This window comes from Staurois parvus, unplaced genomic scaffold (genome assembly GCF_062004578.1).
Source record: "Staurois parvus isolate SC_StPar_1 unplaced genomic scaffold, SC_StPar_1.0 ptg000149l, whole genome shotgun sequence".
Classification (NCBI taxonomy): domain Eukaryota; kingdom Metazoa; phylum Chordata; class Amphibia; order Anura; family Ranidae; genus Staurois; species Staurois parvus.
In genome coordinates this window covers 1,292,337-1,308,443 of record NW_028317945.1, presented here as the reverse complement: position 1 = coordinate 1,308,443, position 16,107 = coordinate 1,292,337, and the positions used below count along the sequence as shown (strand labels likewise).

Sequence of the window (16,107 nt, the reverse complement as noted above, 5' to 3'; positions counted from 1 at the left end):
TTGGCGCTTTTTTCAAATTTAGATGTTATAAATAGCACAGTTAAGACGTCAGGCTGCATTAAGGCATACCCCTTTTGACAAAGTTCATTTAGTACGAAACGCGCCAAGGAGGAGCCCCTGCAAGCCGTTGACATCAAGCCGTCGGATCACGGAGGTCCGGCAGCCACCTAAAAACACCAGCTGGTTAGTTTTATTTGTGTGCAATTGTCACTATATTGCTCCTATCCGACACTGCAGTATTTGTATGGTTTTTTTATTTATTCTGTATTACCAATAAAGTACTATTGAAAAATACTACACTATGGGATTATCCCTATTCTTTCGCTCTGCACTGAGCACCTTAATCCCCTAGCGATCCCCAGCGAAAGTCCCAGCGCCTGGAAGAGGCCGAACTACCTTTACTGGCTACTCCAATCCTGTCTCTAGAGGAAGGCCACCAACCCCCAGGCTATATCCTGGATTACCCTTAGAAGGAACTCGTGGCTGATCAACAATAATTGATACAACACACTTTTTATTAGCACATCTGGTGAGTGTGCACTTTATACATTTATTGGCACATGCACCTGAGGACTATATGCACACTGGGACCTAACTGAGTCATCTGAAGATCTGAATTTTAATTTTTAAGCACATTTTGAGATTATGCATTTAGACTTGTACGTTTATTATGCATATTACTATTTGACTTCATTATTTATGCATTAGCAAGTCCAAGACGCACCTATTCATTTACATATTGCACTTTTGTTTTGGATTTATTTCTTTTTAGATTGTTCTTAGCACTGCACTACCTTTTTATTCTAATCCTCAAACTAAACAAGTTGTAGTATACGCACAAACCAACTTGATCATAGACTCCTAAAAAGCATTAGAAATCCAGCCTTGCTGTAGAATATCCCACACTTGCAATAGGGCGGATCTAGGTGACACTCTGCAGCCGATACAGAAGCTAACCTGTTTCAAAATACCATACCATTTTCATCAGAGATCTGCAGTACAAACCACTTTTCAAAAAATTAACCCTGGACATGAAGAAATACTCACCCCTTATATGTGGTTACAAGATCTATACATTGCCTTGCATGCAATCCTTGATGTGTAATGCACAATAATGAGGTTGCATGTGAATGCATGTTCCCTTGAAACAAGGTGTTCAGTCGCAAATCGATGTGCAATATAATGCAATTGCAGACTGCACAACTGCCGCAATAGGCAGAGGTCAAAAGTATCTAACAGGAGATGGACGATTAAGTACAATGTTCTTACATGATTTGGAATCCTATGTTGAATATACGTATTAATCTCTTGGCTTGAGGAATAAAAAATCTGGCTGTCAATAATGCTGCCGGGCAATACCAAAGATGAAAAGAATCAACTGGGAACGACCGAATGAAGGAACGTCCACTGATTATAAATAATAATAATTTAATCGAATATTCTCTTCATAAGCTGTTATATGACAGTAACAAGTAATTCACATTATGGGGGAGATTTACTACAAATAGTGCACACAGAATCTGGTGCAGCTGTGCTTGGTAAACAATCAGCTTCTAGGTTTGAGGGCTCGTTCACACTTGACTATTTTTCCAACTCTTGCCAAACGCCCCTATAGCGTTTGACAAGCGTTGGTCCGGCATTTGTGGAGCGTTTTTAACGCTCCGCAAACACTGCACCACGGTTTAGCAGCGGTTGCTAGGCGTTTGCCAAGCTTTAAAAACGCCCCACAATGAAGTTTAAATGGTGTTAACGCTCCGCAAACGCCGGCCGAGCGTTTGCAGAGCAGCACCATAGACTTGAAAAGGAGGCTTCAACTCCTCCTGACTCGACCAGAGGCATCCGTTTTGCCGTGACGCAACGCGTTTGAACAGCACCATGTGCTGCAATGTGCAGAATTTTCCCAGGCGTTTGGGAAACAGTAAAAACGCTTCCCAAACGCCTGTCTGCCGCTTGCTAACAAGGCTAGTGTGAATGTAGCCTTATGGTAAAACCTTAATTGAGCACGCTGAAGTGAGAAGCTGGTTTATTACTATGTACTGCTGCACCAGATTCTTTGTGCACCAGTTTTAGTAAATCTCTCCCTATATGTCACCACACGCATCAGTAATGTATATGAGTACTTACTAGAGTAATAGCCCACTCAGAGTGGTGCATACCGCATTCGCCTATATTCATGTGCCAAAAAGTGTTCCAAATCATTCCATGTATTGGTCACGTTTGTGGCGATGCTGCCATTTCCCATAGCAACCAGATGGCAGCCACATGTAGTGTGTCATTACAGATTGCAGAATGTCTTCAATCTAATATGAAGCTATGCTTGTGTCTCCCATAGCAACAATATTGTGGCTATATCTGAAGGTGCAGTATATCAGTCAGACATCACTTGTCACCGTTCGACAACTGTAATACTGGTCTACCTAGGTATCCCTGTACAGAGAATGCAAAATGGTAACGATTTTGTGTGAAGTTGTGATTTTAGTCTCCTGTAGGAACAGCGCTGTGGCTACATACAAATGTATATCGGTCCAGCACCACTAATGTCTTTTTCAGCACAGTGCATAAAATAACCGACAAAGGTTTACTTTGGTCTCCCCTAGCAACGGTGTTGCAGCTTCATACAGATTTATATTAATCCACAATGACTAATGTCTGTTCAGCATGATGCATAAATTCCCCTCTAGTAGTGATTTTTTCTGTCCTGGTCTTGAACATGAAATTGTTTCTCTGTGCCCTCCCTCTGGTTGTGTTGGCAGTTCCATCTCTATCATAGGATGCTTGGCCTATTTTGTTTTAGTTTCAGGTGTTGGTCCTTTGAACGTGTCTTTGGCTACTGGTAGTTCGCAGTTCTGTTTTCTTGAGCCCTGTAGTGGTTTTTGCTGTGTTGCCCACCCTTCGGTTTGACTGCTTTTACAACTTTGAGAGAAGGTGTTTTCTCGAAACACAATACAAGTCTGAATAGTAACCTTTGCGTATCTGAGACTGTATTCATTAAGTCAGAACTTTTTGTCCTGCATTTCACAGACTCTCTAGAAATAAAGAATGGATGAGGATGCTTTTAAGCTCAAAAGCTTGCACTTGTAAAATCAAGTTATCAATGACTGCTTTCACAGTCCTTTGTTTATGGGTTCACTTTTAAGCATACCCTGTAAATTTTATCACATTTTGTATTTATAGTGACGATGAAGAGGATGACGGTGATGATGATGATGACGAGGATGAAGATGATGATGACGAGGATGAAGATGAAGAGGGAGAGGAGGAAGAAGAGGAGGAAGATGAGGAAGAGGAAAGAGGGGATGAAGATGAGGAAGACGAACAGAAAGTGGAGTTCTCAAAGAAAATTCCACAGCCGGTAAATATATGGATCATGTTTTATTGAAACTCCACATTATAAGTCTAGCCTATAGATATTGCTTCATTAGGTTATTAGATAGTTGTATTTTTTTTTATACTGGATATGTTAGACTGCTTGAGAATATTCTGGTTTGTGATCTTATATGCAAAACCAGTAATGCCAGACTACTGTGGACTACGCTTTTTTACCCTAGAGTAAATGCAGGGTCCTGGGTTTAGTAACATTTATCTGGTCTCACACAGTACACGCTACATGGAAATGCAGTTATTTTAGTAATTTTTATTTTTATTATTATAAAGTACCTTACACATGTACAATCACATTACTAACACATATAAATAATCTTCATAACATATTTTCTTTATTAAATAACCTTCCCTCCCCCATCCCCTCTAACCAACCCCCCTCCCTATTCACCCAACCTTTCTCTTCTTTAATAACATAAGCTTCAATGCTGGAAATTTCTCTTTTTCTTATTTTTCTTATTCCTTCCTCTCCATATCTTCTAACACTTATTATTCTAACAGTTTGGCAAATCTGTGTACTTCTGAAATCCTTCCACCTTTTTGATGTCCTCATAAAATTCTCAAGTTTATCTTCTCCATTATGGTATAGCTCTTCCCTCTTAAAAGTATATTCTACTCTCCTCACCTGATCTTTGACTTTAGGTAATTCTTTAGATTTCCAAAATTTGGTGATTAAACCTTTTGCCACATTGAGTAATTGAAGCACAATCCTATTTTAAATTGTTTCACTGTAAGGTCCGTAGCATGAAACAAACACGCCCATGGTTCCATTATCACCTTTTCTTTCGTTATTTCTAATATTAGTTGTGTTATCGTTTGTCAGTATGTTTGTACCTTAGGGCGTTCCCACCATATACAGGTGAAACTCGAACAATTTGAATATCGTGCAAAAGTTCATTTATTTCAGTAATGCAACTTAAAAGGTGAAACTAATATATGAGATAGACTCATTACATGCAAATCAAGATAGTTCAAGCCGTGATTTGTCATAATTGTGATGATTATGGCTGACAGCTCATGAAAACCTCAAATCCACAATCTCAGAAATTTAGAATATTACATGCAATCAATAAAACAAGGATTGTACATAGAACAATATCTGACCTCTGAAAAGTATAAGCATGCATATGTACTCAGTACTTGGTTTGGGCCCCTTTTGCAGCAATTACTGCGTCAATGCGGCGTGGCATGAAAGCTATCAGCCTGTGGCACTGCTGAGGTGTTATGGAAGACCAGGATGCTTCAATAGCTGCCTTCAGCTCTTCTGCATTGTTCGGTCTCATGTCTCTCATCTTTCTCTTGGCAATGCCCCATAGATTATCTATGGGGTTCAGGTGAGGTGAGTTTGCTGGCCAATCAAGCACAGTAATCCCACGGTCATTGAACCAGGTTTTGGTGCTTTTGGCAGTGTGGGCAGGTGCCAAGTCCTGCTAGAAAATGAAGTCCACATCCCCATAAAGCTCGTCTGCGGAAGGAAGCATGAAGTGCTCCAAAATCTCCTGGTAGACGGCTGTGTTGACCCTGGACTTAATGAAGCCCAGTGGACCAACACCATCTTGCAGTGTGTGCCTCTCCATTCTTCCTCCATACTCTGGGTCCTTGGTTTCCAAATGAGATGCAAAAGTTGCTCTCATCAGAAAAGAGGACTTTGGACCACTGAGCAACAGACCAGGTCTGTTTTCTTTAGCCCAGGTAAGACGCTTCTGACGTTGTTTGTTGTTCAGGAGCGGCTTGACAAGAGGAATACGACATTTGAAGCCCATGTCCAGGATCCGTCTGTGTGTGGTAGCTCTTGATGCACTGACTCCAGCCTCAGTCCACTCCTTGTGAAAGTCCCCAGCACTTTTGAATGGCCTCTTCTTGACAATCCTCTCCAGGCTGTGGTCATCCCTGCTGCTTGTGCACCTTTTTCTTCCACACTTTTCCCTTCCACATAACTTTCTATTAATGTGCTTTGATACAGCACTTTGGGAACATCCAACTTCTTTTGCAATTACCTTTTGAGGCTTTCCCTCCTTAAGGAGGGTGTCAGTGATGGTTTTCTGCACAACTGTTAGGTCAGCAGTCTTTCCCATGATTGTGATTCCTACTGAACCAGACTGAGAGACCATTTAAAGGCTCAGGAACCCTTTGCAGGTGTTATGGCTTAATTAGCTGATTAGAGTGGGACACTTAGAAAATTAGAATATTGTGAAAAGGTGCAATATTCTAGGCTCAGAGATTGTGGATTTGGGGTTTTCATGAGCTGTAAGCCATAATCATCACAATTATGACAAATCACGGCTTGGACTATCTTGCTTTGCATGTAATAAGTCTATCTCATATATTAGTTTCACCTTTTAAGTTGCATTACTGAAATAAATTAACTTTTGCATGATTTTCTAATTTTTCGAGTTTCACCTGTATAATAAAAAGATAATACTAAGTTGTCACCGAATAAACAGGTACATAGCAGAAATGTAAAAATTACTCTGGTCCATAGGGGGTGAACAGGTGTGAGAGACTAAAGGGTTAAAGTTTGTACAGGTGTAATTTAACCATGTATTTAATGTTATGTTTTTATTTAAGGAATCGCCACCTACTGCGGCCCCTCTTCCACCTGTTGATGCGTCAACTTTTCTCAGCTTTCCCTCCCCAGAAAAACTCTTGCGGATGGGTCCTAAGAGTTCAGCCATAGCAGCTCAGGTATTCATATGTTGAGCATTGCACACTGAGTTATGAATTTTTTATAACTTATTCAAAATAAAATATAGTTCTCCATTTTATTCTACTGCATTTGAAAACCAGCGTACAGAACAGGGGCACAGGAAGTCTTTAACCTTTTGAGTTTTTTTTACTGCTGCCTACAGGAGAATTACACTGGTAAAACAAAATAACTGTAGGTCAGCCCACGATAACCCCTCCTACTACCAGCATGCCTTAGTTTTTTGCTAGTGTACTAGGAAAATCTCTTTTCTTCAGCTCTGCTGTGTTAAAGTCACTTTTTATTCTTCAATGGGGACTTTTCTACATGCTTCTGTATTTCCCCTCCAATTGCAGCTATCCAACACAGTTGCTCTCAGCCTGGCTTTTGGAGCACGTCATCTGGATTCTGCTGGATTGGATGTGGCAGGGATAGCTTGGAAGTGACTTTTGGACTTCCCGTCTCATCTCTTGCATGCGTCTCTTCTCTGTACAAATGCTTAGGGCACTTTGGCTAAAGTGCTTGGACTGTGGAACCCTTGTGCAGAAAGAGTTTGATCATCATGACCTTCATGGGACATAGTCTCTTTGGACCAGCTATGGTGGCAAGAATATCCATCTTTCTGAGCGGACGAAGCCCATTGAACTGACTTCAAAGTCTGTACTCTCCCTAACTTTTAATGTCCCTTTCTTTTTTCCATTCCCTCATCAAGACCCTCTAAACTTGGCTCCCTGTCCATCCACAAAATCTGGCAGTCAGTCTGCAAAATCCTCAGCCAAGTTTTCCTCTGCATGAGGACTCCCCATCAATTTTCCAATATGGTATGATTTTTTTTCATCTCTGCAGATGCTTGGATAGCTTGCATCGCAGACTCTTGTTATCTGTAGTTATCGGAACTCTAAACTAGGGTTCTGATCCCTGCCCTCTCCTTCTTTTCAAGCTTACTGTGTCACCACACAAACTAGCAAATCTTCATCAAGCCCTTTCAGGTCTTCTGGATCAAAATGCCATTGCCCAGTTGTTGCAGCACACTTGTGTCAGCGGTTTTCCCCCAACCTGTTCAGTGTTCCCAAAGGGGGCATTTTCCCTAACATGCATCTAAAGGCTTGAAATATCTTCATTCAAACATTCAAATGTAAACCACCATATTTGTCATTGTCTCCTCATCATGGAGGCTTTGTCTTCTGTGGACACCAAAGGTGCTTTCTTGCCCTCCACTTTCTAGGTCATTACGGATTCCAGCACTTTGCTCTGGGGCCCCTATGCAACTATTTGTGGACTTGCCCCTTTTGCCTCACGTTCACCTTTTTGTATGCACCAGTATTAGCCCTGCTGCACTCCTGTGGCTTCACATGGGGGCATTTTTAGATTACATCCTGTTGAACAAACAGCGAGGGCTCTCAGTCATCTCTGGACTGCACCATCAGCTCTTGGAGGATATTTCTCGTTTAGAACACCTGGGATGCAAATGTGGGGGTGTTCCTTCCTCTCTATTCCTTTTTGTGGGAGGATGAAGAGTCAGAGGAAACTCCTTCTGGTTAGGTGGAAGCCATTGATCTAGAATCTTCTGTGGAAGAGTCCTCTCAGGAGGTATCATAGATACTGGATCTGTCCCAAGCAAATATTCCCAGCAAACCATGGTAGACTTCCTAGTGGATGTGTACCACTTTCAGAATCCCATCTCCATTTGACATGGTCTTTGGGTCTTGGCAGCTGCCTAAAAATCCCTAGTTCTTTTCAGTGCATCCTCATTTATAAGAAATATACCGATTGACTCACCCATAGAAGATGTTTTCACTACTTAAATGACTTGCTCACTCATGGAGGAGGATTTCTGAAAGAAATGGGGTTCTCCAGGTGTTTGACCTGGCTAATTCCTGCTTAAATAAGACCTTGGCAGTTCCAGTAGATGATATTCTGGTCTTAAACAGGGCACTTTATAGTGTAGCGGATGGAACAGCAGTGGGAGGAGGAGGGTGAATACCGGAGCAGGAAGCAGAGATACTATTCTAATAGGTGTGAGGCGGAGGACGGGGGCGTGCTTTCGGAGCAGGCGGCAATGCACACTGTGAATCCTGTACAGAGGGCAGGAGTGCACACACACTTCTGCTTCGGTCTCGGCAACTGCTAGATTAATCAGTTACCATCTGGGATTTTTCTGTTGAGCCATAAGAAGCTAACTTCTAGACATGTTGGAAAGAGTGGTCTTTTGGAACTGTGTGACATAAAGAGAAGACACCGACGAATCCAAAGTTGGACTATTGGAGAGGAGAGAGCTTTGGCCATATCCATGTGCTGTTTACTGCTGGTACATTGATGAGTGTCTACCATCACCACTTTAGAGGATTGCTCTGATCATTTCAGAAGGGGTATCATCGGATGAGTGCCCCCCTTTCTTAGCCCTATGACCCCTTGCAGGTTGCAACTTGAAGGTGAGCACACACGCTAGCTGGTGGAGGATTGGCTGTGTGTTTTTTTTGTGGTCACTGGATGTTCCACGGTTTCTTCTGAAGATGCATATATTCACTGGGACTGTACACTTTATTCATATTTATTTTATGTAATAACGTTTTTCATGTGATTTTTCGATTCATTATTATTTATTTATTCATACTGTCACTCTGTTCACATTGGGTGGTTTTTGTTTTGTGAGTGATTAATTTTTAATAATTTTTTTGTCACTTGTTTATCATCATTTGTTATATTTTACATTTTCTACATTTGCAATACGATCAGTTTTCATGGTGCTTTATTAATTCTTGTATCATCCTATTTATTCACCATTTTCTGGTTTGCTCAATTTATCTCTAGTTATTTAGATTTTGTTTGCACCTATTTTACCTTGATTCATTATTATTTAGGGGTCTATGTGACTGGGTAGCGCAGCATAATTTTTTCAATTCCTTTTTCTGATACTGTTGGTATGATAGGCAGGTGTTAGCAGCCACCCGGTTTTGTTTGGTTTAGCATTGGTGGCGTAGGAGGAATTTGTTTTGTTTTTATAGTACTTTACATTGTAAACGTTTCCAACTTGGCACTAAAGTTGAACCACTCAAGAGCTAATTTTCCGGGGGGTGACCAGGTGTACACCACACACTTTAATGCCACTTCTGATTTAGAGCCCTTATAAGGTGTACAGGCGCTTCCTCCTGCTCGCTAGCCACAAGGAATAATTGCAGGACTGTCTACACGTAGTTTACCCTGTACTCCTACAGGACGCACTTACCCTATCTCCCAATCTCTACTTCATGAGTTCCCCACAGGGGAATACCCGCATTTGCAGCTATGGTGGAGACCAGGCAAAAGGGAGCCAACGCTAAACAGCAGTCGAACCTGCTCTGCCAGAAGTCCATACAGCACTCAATGACAGTGCATTCCTTTGCACCAGATCTTAACCGGTCTTAACATTGGTCTCTGGATCAAATTCTAGCTCTATTCCAAGAACAGAACAAGCAGCCTGCTTGACAAAAGCAGAATTTTCTGCATCTGTGTCACAATTTCTCAGATTATGGTCTTCAGCCATCTTTGTCCAGAGCTCAAAAACACCCCACCTTTTCTTCATACCCCTCTTTTCCAACCAGTGTCAGACCCTGATAAGCTGGTCCTAGAGGACACTGGAATGAAGAGGACGTAAAGGCAGTGCTGGAGGAAGCTGCAGAAGATTTCTCTCCTCACACTGTCACTATAATGAAGATGGGTGTTGCACAACATACTTACTAATGTTAATGTACAGTACTTATTGCATCTGTATGCAAAAGCCTTGGCAGTGTACAGATTGGCTCTCCTATGTCTCGTCACTGCCCTTTAGACACAGAGACCTCTTCTTTTTTTTTTTTTTTTTTTTTTTTTAATTTAAATATTTATTCATTTTTCAAGTAAGACAATACACATTTCCATAGGGTAAAATATAACATTACAAAATCTGATAAAACACTAATTTCAAATCATTTTCTCCCCATGACTCCCTTCCTTTTAACCCTCCCACCCCGCTTCAACATACCCCTGACATCTATCTGATCTACTTGTATCTCATATCCTCTGGAGACCGAGGCCTGGAAAAGGAAAGAAAGAAAGGCCAATTCCTATATTTTCTCTCTCTCTATCACTTCCCCTTTTACCTTCCTTTCTTCTTGTCCTCTCTTTCCCTTTTCTTTATGCTTACTTACTCAGTACCTTCCTTTACCTTCCCTTTGAACTCCTCCCATTTCTCCCATTTCATATGATATGTCACCATCCTATCTTCCTGTATATAATAAAGTTTTTCCAGTCTAGCAATCTGGTCCACTCTATTCATCCAGTCCTCTTCCCTCGGTGCTTCAACTTTACCCCAGAACTTAGGTATCAGACTTTTTGCTGCATTTAAGTAGCACAATATACTCAGTTCTCTATATTTATTTCTAGGTAATTTTGAGTTATGAAAAAGACAGGTTTCAGGGTCCAGTCCTATCTCCATTCCAGTGATATTCGTGATTTGATTTAAAATTTTTTCCCAATATACTTGTATTTTTGAGCATTCCCACCATATGTGATACATCGTGCCCAACCCTCCACACCCTCGTCAACACCAAGGTTGCTTCTCCTCACTCATCTTGTGCTCTATCACCGGTGTTAGATACCACCTTGTCAAACATTTAAAATTCATTTCTACCTCACGCATGCTAATATTTTCGTGTACCATTCTAAATATTTTCCTCTGTGTGTGCTCTTCCCACTCCACTCCTAGATCCTTTTCCCATTTTTCTATATATTTTAATTTAAACTTACTATCTAAGTCCGTGAGAGTTTTATATGCTTTAGCAGTGCTGTGTTTCCCATCACCTCTGTCTTCTAAGTATTTCTCAAATTCATTTCACTCTTTCCTAGTTCTAAGGGGCTTCGTCAATTTCTCCACAAATTGTTTCAATTGATTGTATCTCCATATATCTTCCTAGTGAAAATCCTTCCCTCTTCCCTTTTCAAATCCTCCAGTGATCTTAAGTGTACCCCCTTCATTACATCTCTCAGCTGAGTGTCTTCCTTCATAATCCATCTACCTGAAATTTCCTCTTTACCTGGGGGGAAAAACTCTGAATTTCTTAGTGACATCAGCAGTGAATTGAAGTCCCATTTCCTCTGTTTGTGCATTTTATCCCACTCCCTTATTACAATTTTCGTGTATATACTCGTGCTCTCCTCTAATTCTCTAAACTGTGGTGACACCCATACACTCCTACCCAGATCCTTTCTACTAAGTGTGTTTTCAATCGTGACCCAATGTTTACTCTTTGAGTTATGTGTCCAGTCCAAAATTCTTGCTAGGATGACTGCCCTATGGTATCTTTTAAAGTCCGGTAATCCCAGCCCCCCTTTTTCTTTATTTCTGCTTAACACATCATATGATATCCTAGGTTTTTTATTTTTCCATATATATTTAGTTACCATTCGCTTAATTGTCTTAAAATACACCTCTGGGAGATTAATGGGAATCATCTGGAATTTATACAGTACTTTTGGAAGAATTACCATTTTTATCAGGTTAATACGACCCAGCCAGGAAGGATTCCCACTACCCATTTTCCTCAATTCCTCTCTGATTTCGTTTAACATTGGGATATAATTAGCTTTATAAAGATTTTTCTGTGAGGGAGTAAGTTTTACTCCCAGGTACTTTATTTCTCTATCTTTCCATATAAAGGGAAACTCTCTCTGTATATTTTCTTTTTCACTCTTTGGAAGATTTATATTTAATATCTCTGTTTTGCTCGGGTTGATTTTTAGATTTGACATTTCCCCATATTCTTTCAGTGGTTTCATTAGGTTAGGAAGTGTTATTCTCGGGTTTCCAACATAGAATAATAAATCATCCGCAAAAGCGGCTATCTTATGTTCTGTCTTTCCAACATTTATTCCCCTTATATCTATATTTTTCCTAATTGTTGATAACAGGGGTTCTAATGATAGAACAAACAACAGTGGGGAAAGCGGGCATCCCTGTCTGGTTCCATTTGACATAGAAAAGGTCTCTGATCTCTCTCCGTTTACCATTACCATCGCGGACGGTCCTTCATACAACTTTCCAATCCACTTTCTCATCCTACTACCCAATCCCAAGATCTCCAGTGTGTCTATCATAAAACTCCAGTTAACCCTGTCGAACGCCTTCTCCGCATCAATCGAGAGCAGCACTACTGTTTTTTTTTCCAATTTACTTTTCTGTATAAGCATCAGGGACCCATTATCTCGACCCTCTCTTCCTCTAACAAAACCCACCTGATCTCCATGTATCCAATCTGGCATCAGATCTCCTAACCTATTCGCCAATAATTTTGCATACAACTTCGTATCTACGTTTAATAATGATATCGGTCTATAACTTGAACAGTTGGTGATGTCTTTACCTTCCTTATGTATCAAAACCACCTGTGCCAGAAGGGATTCCTGTCTTATCTCCATCTCTCCCCCCAACACCTCCATATATCGCTTTAACTTAGGTACCAGTAAATCAGCATATTTTTTATAATACCTCACTGTATACCCGTCTGGACCTGGGCTTTTTCCCGTCTTAAAGCTTTTTAATGCTATTTGTAGTTCTTCTTGTGTGATATCAGATTCTAAGGAGTTTAATAATTCTGCATTTAATTTTGGTAGTCCTGCCTTCCTTAAATAATCTCTTCTTTTTTCAATATTTATCACTTTATCTTTATTTATATCATCCTTGGGGGCAATATTGTATAATTTACTATAGTAATCTTTAAATGCCTTTGCAATGTCTTTGGTTGAATGGACTAACTCTCCCTTGGAGTTTTTTATTTTATCTATGTAGTTCCTATTCTTCTTTCTCCTCAAGGCTCTCATCAAGTATTTTCCTGATCTATCTCACCATCTATCTCCCCATCTATATCTTTCTCCAATGATCTTATTAAAAGTTCTAATTTTTTCTTCCTCCATTACTTTCTCTAGTTCTTCCCTCTTTTTTTATCACTCTTTGCTCTATCTCTTTCCTTATGTTATTTTTATGTAGGAGTTCCATCTCAGCTATTTCCTTCAAAAGCCCACTGATCTTCTCTCGTCTTTCCCTTTTTTTCTTTGCCCCAGTCGCAATAAGGATACCTCTTATATATACTTTATGTGCCTCCCACACTGTAGCTAGTGATACATCCCCGGTTTCATTTTCCTCAAAGAACCTCTCTATTTCCTCCCTGATCTTCCGGTCAGTATCTGGATCCATGAGGAGTGTCTCATTCAATCTCCATGATAAGCCTCCTGATACCTTCTCTCCCTATCTTAATTCCGATACTACAGGTGCATGGTCCGAGAAAGTTATTGCTTCTATTTTAACTTTAACCAAATCCTCAACGAGTCGATGGTCTACCATAATATAATCCAATCTAGAGTATGTCCTATGTACACTAGAGAAAAAGGTGTAATCTCTATTTCTCATGTTAACTACTCTCCAGCTATCCACCAATTGACACTCTTTCATCACCTTTTTCAATAATCCCATGGACCTGTTTTCCCCTCTCTGTACTCTGGATGTTGTATCTAGTTGTGGATCCATACAAATGTTAAAGTCTCCCGCCATTATTAGATATCCCTTTCCAAAGTCCATCAATCTTCTCATAGCCTCTTTCAAAAACTTCTCTGGCTTTCTACTAGGGCAATATATGTTTACAAGCGTACATTCTATGTCCTGTAGTTTACCTTTCAAGAACAGAAACCTCCCCTCCGGGTCCGTCTTTCTATCTTCTAGTTCAAACCTAATGTTTTTTGCAAATCCTATAGCTACCCCTTTAGCTCTCTTAACTGGGGAATCTGCATAATACCATGTCGGGTGTTGTCTAGAGCTTAGCTTAATATTTTTTTTTAACTCTAGGTGTGTTTCCTGCAAAAAGACAACTGAGGCCTCTCTATGTTGTAGTTCCCTATATAGTCTAAATCTTTTACCTGGGCAATTTAATCCATTTACATTATGGGTTACCAAGCGTATTTCCTCCATATTTTATTTGTCTTCTTCCTTTTTTACCCTTTCCTTTCCTCTTCCTCCTCCCCATACCTCTCCTTTCATACAAGATGTCAGTTTTAAAGATCTCTATCTCCAGTCCCTCCCTAATTCTCTCCCTCCCCTCCAGCCTCCCCACCTCCATCCCCCCCCCCTCCCCCCCACCTCATACCCACCTCTCTCCCCCCCCTCAATCCCCCCCCTCCTCCCTCCCCTTACCCCTCCTCCCTCAGATACTCCTCCCTCCCCTCCCCCCCCCCCCCTATTAGGCTTTTTGTTTGCCTTTGAATCATTTGTGGAAAAGGTCCCACTTTTGATTCCTACCTGGGAGTTCGGCTCTGTCCATGTGGCGCTCACCTTCCCCCCCCTCCTCCCCGGTGTCCCTCTATTTATCTGTTCTCTGTTTTCTCTCCTAATTAGCTGCCATTCCTCTTTTCCCAACAAGTATGATTCTCCCTCCTCCTCTTCCCATTCCGGGATCTCTATTCTCTGCAGTTCAAATTTATTACAAAATTCTTTCATATCTTCAGGGGTTCTCAAAAATGCAGTGACACCATCTCTCCAGCCGATTAAACATGCTGATCGACCCCATCTATACTGCACATTATGTCTTTTCAACAGTTCCAACAATGGTTTCAATGACCTTTTTCTTCTCAATGTCCCAGGTGCTATATCTGCAAACAAAAATTTGAATATTTTTTCCTCCATATTTAATATTCGATCTTCCCTTAATCTTCTTCCATATCTCGTCCTTGTCTCCATAGTTATGAAATTGGACAATTATATCTCTTGATTTTTCTGGGCCTTTTTCTTGTTGGAATTTTCCTATCCTATAAGCTCCATCCAATTTGTACGTCTCCGCATCAGATCTATCCATTATGGAGTTCAAAATTTTGCATGTGGTCTCCTTTAAATCTTCCCCCTGTAGCAACTCTGGGACTCCTCTTATTCTAATGTTATTTCTCCTTTCTCTATTTTCTTGGTCCTCCATCATATAAAGCAGTCTTTTTTGTTCTTTCCGGGTATCCACTATCAATTTCTCTATTTTTGGGATAATTTGGGTATGGTATTTGACTGTCTCCTCCGTTTCTTCCACCCTAATTAGCAGCTGTCCCATTTCTTTCCGCATTATCCCCATCTCTTGCTTTATAGATTTTTCCAGGTTTTTAAACATCTCCGCCATTTCCTTTTTATTCAGTATTTGCAAGTCTTTTTCAGTTTCTCCCAGCTCTATACCTTCAATTATTTGTTGACTATTGTTAGCTGCTCCCAGGGAGGATCTTGAGCTATTATCTAAGCTTGTTTCCAGGTCACTCCTTTCACTTATTTCCTGGGATCTTATAGGAGTCAATTTCCCCTGCGATGTATATTTTTTTATCGTTGCAGTTTGGATTTGGGAATTCTTGGGCATATTTCCTTTGCTATTTTTCCCTTTCATGTCACCTGTAAGGTTTTTAAAGGTTTTTTTAAGGCTCTTTAGTCTATATTTAAGCTATTACTTCTTTCTCTTCTTCTTCTTCTCTAATCTTCAGACCCTCTCTCTGGGAACCCCCTCCTTACTTCTCAAGGTGCTTATCAAATGGGCTATAGCAGTAGCTAAATAGTAATCATGTAGGCAGATTAACAGTTCTCACTCACCCACTTCAGTGAAGCTGCTTCAGAGTTTGCCGTTCTGGGTTGTTTGATCTCCTGCGGCCATGTTCTTAGTGGGGGTTCCTAATGGGTCCCTTTTTTCCTTTTCTCCTTGTGTCGTACAACCTCTCCTGGGGTCTGCTTGGTGGCAGGACACAGGCAGCGCTTTTTCCCCCAGTCTCTTAGGACGCCAGCCGGCTTCCTCTTCTCCCAGCAGTCCCCCGCGGCAGCCCACGTGGTTACTCCGCTCTCCTCGTCGCCTGGCAACCCCACTCTCTCTCGGGGATCACCTCAAGCAGTCCTCCAGAGGATAGTCGCCTCGGCTTCCTACTCCCCGACAAGCCACCGCACCGCCGCAGGATCCCCCGCCTTTCTCGGTGAGTCTTCAGTAGCTCAGCGGTTACGGACACATTAGGGAGGTTAGGAGGGGAAG

General features: G+C 41.1%; 1 protein-coding gene across 2 annotated transcripts in view; it reads left to right on the top strand.

Annotated features, from left to right (window-relative positions):
* RANGAP1 (Ran GTPase activating protein 1) overlaps window positions 1-16,107 on the top strand; it is an 83,885-nt gene that overhangs the window by 49,156 nt on the left and 18,622 nt on the right. For both annotated transcript variants that reach the window (XM_089674224.1, XM_089674225.1), the window contains exons 11-12: window positions 3,175-3,352; window positions 5,950-6,066. In XM_089674224.1, the coding sequence (XP_089530350.1) occupies window positions 3,175-3,352; window positions 5,950-6,066 (295 nt within the window). The remainder of the gene's footprint in view (window positions 1-3,174; window positions 3,353-5,949; window positions 6,067-16,107) is intronic.